Source organism: Tilletiaria anomala (assembly GCF_000711695.1).
Source record: "Tilletiaria anomala UBC 951 chromosome Unknown K437scaffold_22, whole genome shotgun sequence".
Taxonomy (NCBI): Eukaryota; Fungi; Basidiomycota; class Exobasidiomycetes; order Georgefischeriales; family Tilletiariaceae; genus Tilletiaria; species Tilletiaria anomala.
Window position 1 is genome coordinate 3,059 of NW_013547000.1, and position 12,580 is coordinate 15,638.

At 53.5% G+C, this 12,580-nt stretch overlaps 5 protein-coding genes across 5 annotated transcripts; 3 read left to right on the forward strand and 2 right to left on the reverse strand.

Moving 5' to 3' along the window:
• Positions 1–62: 62 nt before the first annotated feature.
• Positions 63–6,407, forward strand: K437DRAFT_245228 (glycosyltransferase family 4 protein; the record flags this gene model as incomplete). The annotated part of the gene is made up of 10 exons (XM_013388813.1): positions 63–136; positions 205–3,295; positions 3,362–3,862; positions 3,922–4,279; positions 4,350–4,791; positions 4,863–5,321; positions 5,383–5,498; positions 5,566–5,780; positions 5,862–6,211; positions 6,281–6,407. Exons 2-10 carry the CDS (start codon positions 311–313, stop codon positions 6,405–6,407), a joined length of 5,553 nt encoding a protein of 1,850 aa, XP_013244267.1. The 5' UTR covers positions 63–136; positions 205–310.
• Positions 6,408–6,454: 47 nt separating this feature from the next.
• K437DRAFT_222327 (ACN9-domain-containing protein) lies at positions 6,455–7,013 on the reverse strand (the record flags this gene model as incomplete). Its single annotated transcript, XM_013388814.1, has 2 exons — positions 6,455–6,556; positions 6,621–7,013. The coding sequence occupies 2 exons, from the start codon at positions 7,011–7,013 to the stop codon at positions 6,455–6,457; spliced, it is 495 nt and encodes a 164-aa protein (XP_013244268.1).
• Positions 7,014–7,381: 368 nt separating this feature from the next.
• K437DRAFT_255310 (L domain-like protein) lies at positions 7,382–10,521 on the forward strand. Its single transcript, XM_013388815.1, has one exon. It carries the CDS (start codon positions 7,654–7,656, stop codon positions 10,414–10,416), a length of 2,763 nt encoding a protein of 920 aa, XP_013244269.1. The 5' UTR covers positions 7,382–7,653; the 3' UTR covers positions 10,417–10,521.
• K437DRAFT_245235 (uncharacterized protein) lies at positions 10,492–11,477 on the reverse strand (the record flags this gene model as incomplete). The annotated part of the gene is made up of 3 exons (XM_013388816.1): positions 11,145–11,477; positions 10,873–11,079; positions 10,492–10,796 (listed from the first exon to the last, which is right to left on the reverse strand). The coding sequence occupies exons 1-3, from the start codon at positions 11,290–11,292 to the stop codon at positions 10,492–10,494; spliced, it is 660 nt and encodes a 219-aa protein (XP_013244270.1). The 5' UTR covers positions 11,293–11,477.
• A 228-nt stretch (positions 11,478–11,705) lies between these two features.
• On the forward strand, positions 11,706–12,529 carry K437DRAFT_267449 (uncharacterized protein; the record flags this gene model as incomplete). The annotated part of the gene is made up of 5 exons (XM_013388817.1): positions 11,706–11,728; positions 11,812–11,852; positions 11,936–12,210; positions 12,292–12,396; positions 12,467–12,529. The coding sequence occupies 5 exons, from the start codon at positions 11,706–11,708 to the stop codon at positions 12,527–12,529; spliced, it is 507 nt and encodes a 168-aa protein (XP_013244271.1).
• Positions 12,530–12,580: the final 51 nt, after the last annotated feature.

The window sequence follows — 12,580 nt, forward strand, 5'->3', positions numbered from 1 at the left end:
ATGCCAATGGCGACCAGCCGACCATTCATGGCGATCGGCGATCAAAAAAGGCTCGTGGGAAGCAAAAAGGCGCAAGGGCTTCTACGCAAGTACCTGAAGACATCAAATTGCTCGTACGATCGTTGGAAACCGCAGGGTGGGTCTTTCGGTCACGCTAGGATGGGGGCAACATTAACCAACAGAGGGCAACGTTTCTTTTTGTAGATCTGTTTCGGCGCTCCGAGCTCAGCTAGGATCTTGCATAGATTTGATCAGCAGTGCTTCTGATCTTGCCTCAGCCCTTCAGGCCTTGGTAACATGGGCAAATCGAATGAAAACCTACGCCGTCGAAGGGCTTCTCACGGACGATGAGCAAGAGCGATTGTGCGACGTTATTTGGGAAGCATTCGACGCGCCGCAACCTTACATCGCCCCTCTCGCCAAAAGCCTCTTGGTTGGCTTGCTAGATTCAATTCTCTCATCTCCTGATGCTGAGCCACCTCGTTGTCGCTTGCTGGACCTGATCATATCGCGGAGTCTGACCAATATCTGGCGCAAGAAGGCAATCTTCGCGTTTGAGACGTTGCACGAGCGCTACGGCACTGGCTTTTTCTTCAACAAAGAGCTCATGGGACTTGACTCGATCGGTAACATCTACTCAGGGCTCATGCAGGCGCCTAAGGGCCTAGAGAGTAGCAGCAGACGTAGAGCAAATATCGCCATCGCCATCTTGCAAGAGGATGCAAAAAGACTAGGGCTCATTCATTGCAAGGGCAATCTTGTCTGTGAAGGAACGGAGAGATCTGTCCTACAGAGAAAATGGGATATATGGTGCAGTCACTGGGTTGAGCCGTTGAGCTTCGTGCTTCGGTCCTCCACGACAAGACAGAGGGCGACGATGGGCGCGCATCACCTGGTTGACCTCTTCAACTTTTCGCATTCAGCCTTGCAGGCTCTGCTTCATCATCTTTGCCGAGGAGAGACGATGCCACCCTCGGACTCATCATCATATGGAAATGAGGAACGTTTCATTACCACGCGGGCTCCAGCGATTCTGAGTGTTCTCAAATTCGGCAAGGACCTTGGGCTGATCACTACGGTCGAAGGAGGACATCACAGGCGCGTAGTACCTCTTGGAGAACCAGTCGACCTCACGATAGGCGCAGACTCAGGCGCCCTCGTATCTGTTCCGGCACTCATCATGTCCATGTGGCTCAACACTGCGAATCAGGAAGTGCAGCTCGGTACGCTAGGGCTGATCATATCGTCCAAGCAACCCACTCTGCCTCTATCCAAGGCGGAACTCGACATCATTGCCACCTATTTAGGCTCAACATTCGAAGGCCTTTCTCCAGAAAGCAGGACTGCCGCGCGCGGCTGCGTATGCCATCTGCTCACTCGACTGCAGGCAAGCACTTACGCAGCCAATAGGACCTTGGAAGGGAGGAGCGGGAAAAAGGACGCCCAGGCTCTTTCAACACAACAGCGCATCATTGCCGATGCCCACACGTTTTTGAGGGAAGTGGAGACAATGATACGTCAACATCTGCGGTTGGGCTCTTCGTTCCCCGCAGCATCGCAGGCGCTCACGTATCTCGAGATCTTTTTTGACGCTAAGGTTGACGCGCGATTGCGCAGTGCTGCAAACCACCCTGAGGGAAAGAAAGATGCTTTCCCTTTTACAGTGGTCCTTACAGATTGTGACATGGTCGACAGATTGCTGCAGATGGCACATAGCACATATGACGCCTTGTCCGAGCGTGCAATCAAGGTACTAAAGCGCTTCCCAGGACCGCTGCCCGGTATGGAAAACAAAGACGATGTCGAACAACGCATCTTATTCCCGGCAAAAAGACTGCTATTGAGCACCAAAGAATTCGAAGGCATCAATGGAGCCGCACTATTAGACCTCTATCAGTACATGTACGTCAAAGGCTTGGGATGGCCGGCCCTATCTTTCACGCCTAATGTCGCCGTCGATACTGCTATAGCCCAACCGATGGGCCGATGCATTGCCGCTTTGCTCGGTAGCTTGGAAGAAGGCATCCATGTCGCTGAGATCGGCATGCTGAAAGATGTCGCCATCACCCATCCTTTGCACGGAACGTTGACTGCCCTGCAGCATATGTTCAGCAAATTCAAACTCGACGAAGACACGGGCCATCACGATGAAATGCGCGCCCTATCAGAACGTGCGTTCCAAGCCATCGATCGCATTTGGGTCATCGTATCCCCCGTGCTGTGTAGTGCTGCACCAGAGGGAAATCTAGGAGAAGTTGACGAGCGAACGACCGCGATGGCGCAAATGACAATCGAGGACGGAGACCGCATGGCCTCGACGGATGTAAGCCCAGAAGCGGACGGAGAGGCTGAGCCCAAAACAAATGGGACAGGGTACCAAACCGTTCTGTCTTATGCATGGCGAGCCATCAAAGAATCGTCCGCTCTCGTTAGTTCTATTTCTGCAGCTACATACACGCCCTCGCCTCGGCCTCTGTGGAACCTTGCGGAAACAGATGCACTAGGACAACGCTTCATTACTTGGTTGATGCATGTGCGTCATCGCGGCGCCTTCAGCACGATTTATCCGGCATTTGCAACGACCAGCGGCGCCATTATTCGTTTTGGCGATGCGGAACAAAGTCTGCTCCCACAGAAATGGCTTCAATATTTTATCGGAGCCATTGCTGGACCTTCTGGTGCGCTCACTATCACACGGCGCAGTGCAGGCCTGGCCTATTCTGTCGTGGCTCTGCTCACAGCTCACGTTCACGAGCACGCCATCATTGAACGAACAATTGTTCGCCTCATCGAGGTCTGCGAAGAAGACCAGAAGGACAAAAGTTCAATGCAGAATACACCACAAATCCACGCATTCAACACACTGAGGTACATCGTCGCAGATGGCATGTTAGCCCCAGCTTGCAAGCCGTTTCTTTCCACCCTCATCTCTCTTGCCATATCTCGCTTCTCTTCTAGCTTATGGACTTTGCGAAATGCAGCTTTGATGCTCTTTTCTGCAGCCTGCATCCGCATCTTCTCGCTCCAGATGGTCAACAAGCGGGATGCCAGGCTCATGCTCACTTTTCGCGAGTTCCTCACCCGTTTCCCTGGGCTGGACGACTTTTTCGCCAAAGAGTTGCGACAGTGCAATGCTGCGCTGCAGGGCATTTCTGGCGAAGCCGGCGCGGATACTAGAGCGTTTGCGATCCTGATCTTTATATCTAACGTGAGATCGGCGGAGATGCAAGATCTGCCAGAGACTGTCGCTCTCGTCAAAGCTGTCAAAATGTGCCTTGAGAGCTCTATTTGGAAGGTGAGAAGCACAATACGAGGCCACACTGATTGTCGAGCCGTTTTTCTGACCCCTGCATGCCTTCAGATTCGAGAAATGGCAGCATATGCCCTTGTTGCTCTGACGCCGGAGAGTAAAAGGATGGAAGCCGCACATTGTCTCTGCGCCGCGCCTGTGCATGGCACCAACTGGTTGCACGGCACTTGGCTTGCCATCTGGCATCTGCTCAGAAGTACCGTCAATTCAGACTCCCTCGGCACAACTGGAGATGCCGAATCTGTGCTAGAAGCCTGCAAGGGTCAAGCGCAGGCTTCCTCAACAGTGCCAGCCTCCATTTTAACCCTCGTCAATCTGTCTCTGAGCAAGCTATCACAAAGTGTCGACCGTCCAGGCAACGCCGAGTCTCACTACCAGCTTGCGGGAAGTCTGCGAGAACTCATCGCCATCCTGGACATCACACAATGCGTCCCACAAAAAGAAAATTTGCTTCTCTCGCTAGGATCAACATTGAATGCGGGCGCTGGTAACGACATACAGGCTATCACAGCAGCGATGCAGCGCATCGCAGCCGCATCCGATGAGCATGAGGTACATAGTGGCACGCTTCGCCCATGCTCACTTACCGTGCTGACGCTTTGTCTTTGCAGGCCGAGACGACGCGCGCTGCCGCTTTGCGAGCCCTGCGCCGCGTTCCTTTCGAAAATTTCGCGACGTCGACGCACGTGCTAGGGTTTGTTGCGCTGCTGAACTTTTTGCAGGACGATGATGAGACATTGCGCGACGAAGCAGCGGGATTGACAGCAGAGTACCTCGCATCGCAAACACAGGCCGCTCAGACGTATCATGGGCCTTATGACCTGCTCTTTGAAGAGAGTCCGCGATTGGGCTCCAGCCCATCCCGCTGCATTATCCTACTACATGCGCGACTAAATCTACTTCTGAAGTTCCGAATTCCCTGGTCACGCTATCTGCTAGAGCAGTTGCTGCCTGACGATGAAGAATTTGGTGAGGATTAACTGCAAAAAATAACGGCGACAGCTGCTGACATGGCCTCTCTGTGGTGCTCTTTCTCTAGAACATCAATTTCTGCGCGCATTCCCGGCGCAGACTCGGCTGTTCTCCGAGGAGAGGCCGAATCTTCACAAAGATCGCGTAGCCGACGTGAAACGACTTCTCCAGTCGGCATCGAAAATGCATTTGCTGTCTCTACCGGAGGCTCGCGAACAGGCCGGGCGGATACAGAAGCATCTCGGACGTGCCTTTTCGCTCGTCAAAAGCACACAAGTCCGCAGTCTTTCGGGGGAAGCGGAGCTGCTCGTAACGCAATTGCTCGCCGCAGCAATGCTTTCCTGCACCTCAGACAGTGCCTCGGATGCCACCGAGCTGACAGGCTTGAGGCAAGCCATTGAATGGGCAAAAATGGACCTGGGAGTCCACATCGACACACCATCGCATCCTTTCAGTCGGCAAGCAGCGACTCGGGACGACAAGGCACTCTTACGCCCCCATCGAATAGCGTAAGAGACTGCCGCCAGGCGAAGAGTGTATTGTAGCTTCTCACTGAGCTACGCTCGCTGCCCTTGAACAGAATGATTTCAGACTTCTTCTTTCCGAATGTGGGGGGCGTTGAAGGGCACATCTACATGATCAGCCAACGGCTGCTGGCCCGAGGACACAAAGTTATTGTCATCACGCATGCGTACGATCCAGATCGGGTTGGCGTGCGCTTTCTTGCCGGCGGCCTCAAGGTTTATTACGTCCCATATGGGGTCATCGCGCAGCAGGACGCACTGCCGAACTTCCTGGCTCTCTTAGCACCGCTGCGCACCATCTTGATTCGAGAACAGATCCAGATTGTCCACTCGCACCAAGCCTTATCCTCTATGGGCCATGAGGGGATCACACACGCGAAAACGATGGGTATCAAGGCGGTTTTCACTGACCATTCTCTCTTTGGTTTCGCGGATGCGGCTGCGATCATGACCAACAAGCTACTCAGGTTTGCATTGAGCGACATTGACCATGTGGTCTGCGTGAGCAATGTCGGGTGAGTGTCCTCGCGGAAATCGCCTCCATGGCGTTCTGACAATGACCGTACTGGCCTGCAGAAAGGAAAACACGGTTCTCAGAGCCCACGTGGATCCTTCGATCGTGTCGACAATTCCAAATGCTGCAGTCACTTCACAATTCTTACCAAGGCCAGACGCAGCCGGCCTTGGACTGCGTGAGCTCCGAGTGCATATACTAGCGTTGGAAGAAATTCTTACACAAATCCGCCTTGCAACCTTTAGTGACCATAGTCGTTCTCAGCCGACTAATGTACCGCAAGGGCATTGATCTACTCATCGCTGCGATTCCGCGCATCTGCAGTCTTCATCCGGACGTGCATTTCGTCGTGGGAGGTGACGGTCCAAAAAGAGTGGAGCTTGAGCAGATGCGCGAGCGCTTTTTTTTGCAAGATCGTGTCGAACTCGTGGGGGCTGTCCCTCGAAGCAAAGTAAAAGAAGTGCGTCCCTTTAAACGGCAGGTGGTTTCGACAAGGATAGGTGGCTAAGATCGCTCTACCTTCCTGCACGTTCTTCCTCAGCATCTGACACGCGGGCAAATCTTCCTCAACACGTCACTGACCGAAGCGTTCGGTACGGGCATTGTCGAAGCTGCTTCGTGCGGACTCTTCATCGTGAGCACACGCGTAGGCGGTGTGCCTGAGGTGCTACCTGCGGCGATGATGCAGCTGGCCGAGCCGCACGAGGAAGACATCGTCAGCGCAACCAGTGCCGCCATCACATACGTGCGCAGCGGGCAACATGACCCAAATCAATACCACGAGGCTGTCAAAGAGATGTACTCGTGGAGTGATGCTGCAGAGAGACTTGAGAAGGTCTATGACCATGTCATTGTCAAAGAAACTGTAGACCCTGTCACGCGGCTGCGCAAGTGAGTCCGGTGCACTGAGACGTTGCTTTTTAACCACAGAGCTGACCAACACCAACTTTGTATGACCAGCTATTATTCGTGCGGTCCCATTGCCGGCTTTGTCTTTTGCATCATTGTTGTCGTCGACATGCTGCATCTGAAGCTCTTGGAGTGGCTGCTTCCGGCCGAAGAGGTGGATAGGGCAATCAACGTTTAGGGATTCCGACTGACTATAGTCGACAATGCAACTGCGAATGCATTAATTTATTTTTTGCCAGGTGGCTTCGCTTGCGCTTTGTTCGGGTCATACACTTCCTGAGTAGCTTGCATGAGCTCATGCAGCTGGTACAATTGCTCCTCCGAAAGCTGGAAGAATCAACGTCTGTCAGATAAATCATGGTGATATTGTCATAACCATCATTCTACACACCTTTTCCATCATGTCTGGGTCTAGCCGTCTTCCTTCGAAGCATTTCCGCTTAGCTGATCCTACCGAGGGACTGCTTCCAACTCCACCTGAACTATCAATTGCTTCAAGCTCTAGCGTGTCCAAATACATCTTCCAGGAACTCAAGAAGCCGACGATCTGGAGCGGGTTGTCGATCGCCCGATGGCGCCTGAACTCGTCTTTGACATAGTTGTCACCCAAACTGCGCATCTCGGGATTAAGCCCTTGGCGATGCGCCCTAAACAAACGACGGTAGAGCTGTATTGGTGGTAATAAGGACTGTGCGGCTGTGCTAACCGCTGCGCTGGGCGCGTCCGAGGCGACGGACGATGGAGGTGAACCGGAGAACGCCGTGGCAGCGCCGCGACGAAGCATGGGTTGCAAAAGGATGAATGCAGATGTTCCGCGTTGGATTAGGGAAGATGAGAGCCACATTTTGCGTGTCGAGGTGCAAATGGCTGCTTTGAAAGGACCGGTCTCCGCGGGGGAGCCATGCACGGTGTGCATAGATCACCGAGAGCCCCCAGATGCTGCTAACAAGAATACGGATGACCATCTCGATGTGTTCAGCTGTTTGCATGCTGAAGGGGAGACTTGGAAGGAGCGTTTCTTACGTTACGAGTAGAAGCCCACGGGCGGGCCGAGGAAAGTAGGGTTTTCCCAGTAGCCATCCTTCTACACTCTAAACATATTGGCTCTACGAGTACGGATGGCAGCACAACGATCCTGTGCTCCACATGCCAAAACCACCATCTTTAAAGGGGGAGAGAGGAGATATCGGTTATGTCTCGCAGCCGCTGCACGTGGATGCGCCTAATGAAGCATAGGCACTCGATGCTACCGTGAATACACTTGCGTCTTTGGCGGCAGTTCATCCACCATCTGAACTCCCGCTCTCAAGGCGGCACGTTAGCAGCATCACCACAACCACTCCGAGCATGCCACGGTGATCCAGTGATCTACTTGCAAGAGGCAAGGAGTGTAAGCGCCCACAGAAGCGGCAGGATTGGCCAGCATGGACCCAGGAAGCATTAATGGGGACGAGTGGCTTACGCAGCTGGTAAGGCGCGTCAAGCTTGACGAGTTGCAACTGATTGGACCCAAGGTTGCTACTCAAACGAATGGTGGGCTCTCCAGCTGGGCCACCGCACCGCTCTCGTGGGTCGGTATTGCGTCCGTTGGCAGCTCCAGGCAAACAACTGCAGCGCCTGCCAACGGCAAATCAGCTGGTCCTCTGATCAAGACGAGCCCATTAGTCATCAATCCCCATCACCTCTTTTACCTGCTGATCCGATTTGAAGCACTCGGTCTTCCAGCTGGATCTCTCGATACGTGTCTCAGCAACCTGCCCGCGCCGCGGCCAGTCTCTTATTATGTATTGCCTGATGTTCAAGTGAGGCGCGAAGGCCCATCCGGCCTTGGTCATGGTAGGCGCTCGGACAAGAGCGACACGATGAGCTTCACTTCCCTTCGCTCTGCGTTCGGCAGTTCGAGTGTCTCAGCAGCGAGCTGGTGGACCGCGCCCAGGCATCCGCAGCAAGATATAACGCGCGATCTAAAGCTACTCTTCTCGCTCTTGACAAAGCTTCCTGCGCTCAGGATCGCTCCCACTCCCGGCACGAAGTTGATCAAGGATTTCGAAAATGATTGCCCCGGGAGGAACGGGATTCCCATGGATGTGTTTAAGTCATTGAGCACGTTGCAGATGGATGGCACAGATCCGCGGGGCCTTTTAGGCTGGGACAGACTTTGCATTCAGCTGGTCGCGCTAAGCATACACCACAGCGGGCTGGAAGACCTTAGCGACTTGCTCATCGATGCTGTCGTGCACGACTGCAAAAGACGCAAGGGCGAGAATGTCGATGATGGGCGGAGAAAGGTGATTTATTCGCCGAATGGCAGCGCTGGCAACGATGATTCCTCTTCGCCGCTCAAACACGAAGCTGCTCATGCGACCGATGCCGCGTCGAATGCACCGCCAAGTCAAACGCCCTCTCTGGCATGGTACTTCTTGCGACATTTGTCACTCGCCAACAACTCCCTCACTTTTATACCCGAGGAACCTTTGTCGCAGCTCTGCAACCTATCCTCTCTCGACTTGTCTTCAAATTTGCTCAACTCGGTTCCACCCTCGCTCCACTTGCTGCCTCGCCTTGTCTCCCTCAACGTCTCCGACAACCTGATTGACTCGGTCCTGGGCATCTCTTCTACCATTCCGACCATCCGCACGCTAATCATTTCGAAGAACCGCCTTGAATCGCTCTGCGGTCTCGAGCGCCTGAAAAACCTGACACGCATCGACCTGCGTCACAACTACATTTTTGATGTTGGCGAAGTGGGTAGGCTTGCGCAGATAACGCCCATCGAGGAAGTCTACGTAGAAGGCAATCCCATCGTCGAAGAGCTGCCGGACTGGCGCATCGACCTTTTCCTTCAATTCGCAAGAGAAGGCCAGCGAATCAAAATCAACGGAAGCGAACCGGGGTACTTCGAAAAGCAACGCATCACCGAGCGCTTGCCGGACGTTGGCAGACTGCGCTTTACCGACTCTCCAGAGAGTATGCGAAAGGCACCACGGCACAATGCGTCGCACATGCCACTGTCAGCGGACGATGAGAGTCGCGAAGGCCTCATCAAGGTCGCCCTTGTGAAATCGGTGCATCGCTCAAGAATTGCATCGAGGCGCCGAGCAGAGTCGACAACCGCGAGGGATTCGTCCAAAGAACGCCCACGTTGCACTAGCCATGCCGCGGACGACGAGTTCAAGGGGGATCGCAGAAGGAACGGGAGCGATACCAGCTCCACGCGGAGTGTCGCTGTCAAGATGCTTGCAGACAGAAAGCGCAACAAGCGCATCGTCGAGCTCGACTCTCCAAACTCTGATTGGAAGCAGAATCCAAAAACGCGGTTAGCGGCGACAAGGGCAGAGAATGGGCCTTCTCATATGATTACAGAGTCCACTAGTGCTGCAGAGTCACATTCGATGCAACCGAAGGCCGAGGGATCGGATTACGCGGCAATGTCCGATTCGGAGGCAATCAAAGCTGCGGTCCATGCCGGACAGAAGTCGCTGGCCGCCAGTCCGCTCATCATGGCTGTTGATGGCAAGCCGACCGAGCGAGGAAGACCCACAGGAATGCCGAAGCTTGCCACCAAAGATGCTCTCAGCAAGAAGGCAGATGCTCAGGCTGGCGTGTCCTCAAGCGCAGTCACAACGCAAGTCGATACGCCTGGTTACAATCTCGAAAACGGACCTTTAGGCTCAGACGTTGATCTCGCAAAGGCCGTGCTCCAGAACTTGTCATCGGTTCCTTCAACTGCCAGCGTCGGTATCGCCGACAGCAGCGGGACGACACCCAGCAGCCCTCTCAGGCCTCCGCGCACACTCTCGCGCACTGTCACCACAGACGACGACGTGATCTACCATGTAGATCAGCTGCGAAGTCCGAAGGGCCAGGCCAGTCGGAGAAATAGCGGCGCAAGTGGTGTGCTATCTGCCCAGAGAGCCGTGGTAGCTACCGCCTCGATGCATGAAGCGCCTTCGCTTCAGCATCGCAACGCTGACTTCTATCGCAGATCGTCCATGGAACATCCAGAAGATCTGGATCCATCGCACGAAGCCCTTGCGTTCCGAAAGGGGATTGAAGCCCTCAAGGGAGAGATGGGTGACGATTGGCTCACAATGTTGGCAAAAGGGGTCTACAACCCGAATGGGATACCGACGCTGGGCCGGACTAGCGGCAAAGCTGCTGCCGCGGAATACAAAACGAAGAGATGATCACCGCAGAATGAGATGTTTGTTGTACAGCACTGTAGCCTAGCCACACCATTTGCTTCCAGAAGAGGAAGGAATCTACCGCTTCTTGGTAGATCCAAAACCCCCAAAGCCCAACATGGCCATGGCATCTTGATCCATATCCATAGCCACATCCGCCGCCCCTTTCCTTCGGGCATCTTCTTTCGCAGCTTTCTTCTTGGCTTTTCGTTCCTCCTTTTCCTTCTGCTTCTCTTCTGCTATTTGCCGCAGACGCGCTTCAAAATCGTAGGATCGCGCTTGGCTGCCATTGGCCCTGCTTTCTCGAAGCGCCGCGATCTTGGCACGCACGGCCTCTAGTGACGACCTCACAACTTGCGTCGTCATCCCCATCATTCGCAGATCTTCCAGGGTAGATCATAGAGTATTTAGCGCTTGGTCCATGATCTGACGATATGCGACGAGTGGAATAGCACTCACGCATTCGGCCGTTGATGTGATCGAGATAGCGACCGCTGTCCTTGCATATGCGATTGCACAGCTCGCAGTAAAACCCCGGGCCCTTCTTGCCTTCGACCATCATGGACTTGCCTTGATTCTTGTCCAACGCAAGTGGTTCCACCCTCGCCTCGAGCATCTTGGTCGGTTTTGGCATCTCTTCCTTCTTTCGCTTGTTCGGTTTCAGTCCTGTAATCGCGATGAGACAGCGTCAGAAAGATCTCTCTCATGGCAGCGGCTTGGACGCAATTCACCTTTTCGCATTCGCTCCTCATTCTCGACAGCCCGCTCCTTCTCTTCACGATCCCTCTCCCTGGCTTTGGCAGTAAATTCTTCCACGTCCCATGAGCGCCGCGAGGGTCCCACCCCCGCGCCACCCGAGGCAGTCTGCTTGCCCGACATGGCTACGGTCGTAAGTGAGTGCCACGTTCGAGGTAAGTAATTGCCGTTCACGAGATGTCGGAGTCAGATTGCTTTTGCGTGGCTCCAGAGGTCTGCACCCTGGCGTATCCCGCGATCAATGCTGGTAAAGAAGAGCAAGAGAGAACCTACACGGCTGCACAGCATACGATGAACGGATGGCATCGATCCCACTGAGGCTAAAGAGCGGTGATTTCATTGAACAGGCGAGGGGAGTTCAGCGAGTTTCTACTTCCGTGCTGGACGGGTGACTACTCCATCAACCTCTCCCAATCTCGCTATCAGCATTTCTTGGAGTGCATTTGTTCCATCCCCCACATAGGTCTTGTCTTTGACACAACGGCATACGTGCACTAATTACCTAAGCTGCTCCAATACTTTCCTTTGCTTCTAGAATGAGTGGCGGTGGCGTAAACCCGTGAGTTTCAAATGCATCGGACCAGGGGATGGAGCTTGCGAACTGACGGTGTGATCTGGCTCGTTCGTAAACGTAAATTGCAGTGTTCTGTCGCTCGTCAGCCGGACAGATACGTTAGCGGAAGGTGAAAATCCAATTGGGGACCTATCTGAACACCCCTTTCGAGTCTGATATAATGCCTGCAACACTTCCCGTAATGCATTACAGGTTTCCGACAAGTACATCAGGCGTCACTTCCACTCATTCCGAACCTTCAGCAGACATATCACCAAGTTCAAGGCAGCTGGACGCCAGAAATAGAAAATTATGCCGAAGATATATTTTCAAAGATTCGTGACATTCTGCAGCACATGGAGAAAACCGTGGAAGAAATGATGAACCTACTCTATCAAGTAGACATTTACCTCTCTGACTCAACCACACAACTCGCTGCAGGGTTCAATCCCAAGGAGGCGCTCGATCACGTTTCTGCATCTGTCCATGTAGGTGCAACTGCTGAATGCCGGGTGTGTGCCTCTGATTGTCGATAACTGATGTCTCCTCTTGCATGCTGTACGTTGTAGTCATATCAATCCGAGCTGCTGTCAAAACGAGAGCTGCTGGCCGATTTGACTTGCGAAGAGATTACCATCGAAGAGTTTTCATCTCAATGGCGTACATTGAATGAAGTGAATTGCTTGTTCCGCTCTACAGAAAGCTTCGACCACATGCACTTTCTGACATTTCAACCCCGCACAGGTCGAAGCTGGAAAGAAGCAAGATTTGGACTCGCTAGCCGACATGTTTGCCGGGTTCGGGTGATATCATGGGGACTTCGAATTGATTTTTTCATCCCTGGTTTAAGTCTCAGAG

What these genes read in the sequence shown, in the direction of transcription:
- K437DRAFT_255310 (XM_013388815.1), top strand. Translation starts at nt 7,654, where the DNA reads ATGGACCCAGGAAGCATTAATGGGGACGAGTGGCTTACGCAGCTGGTA.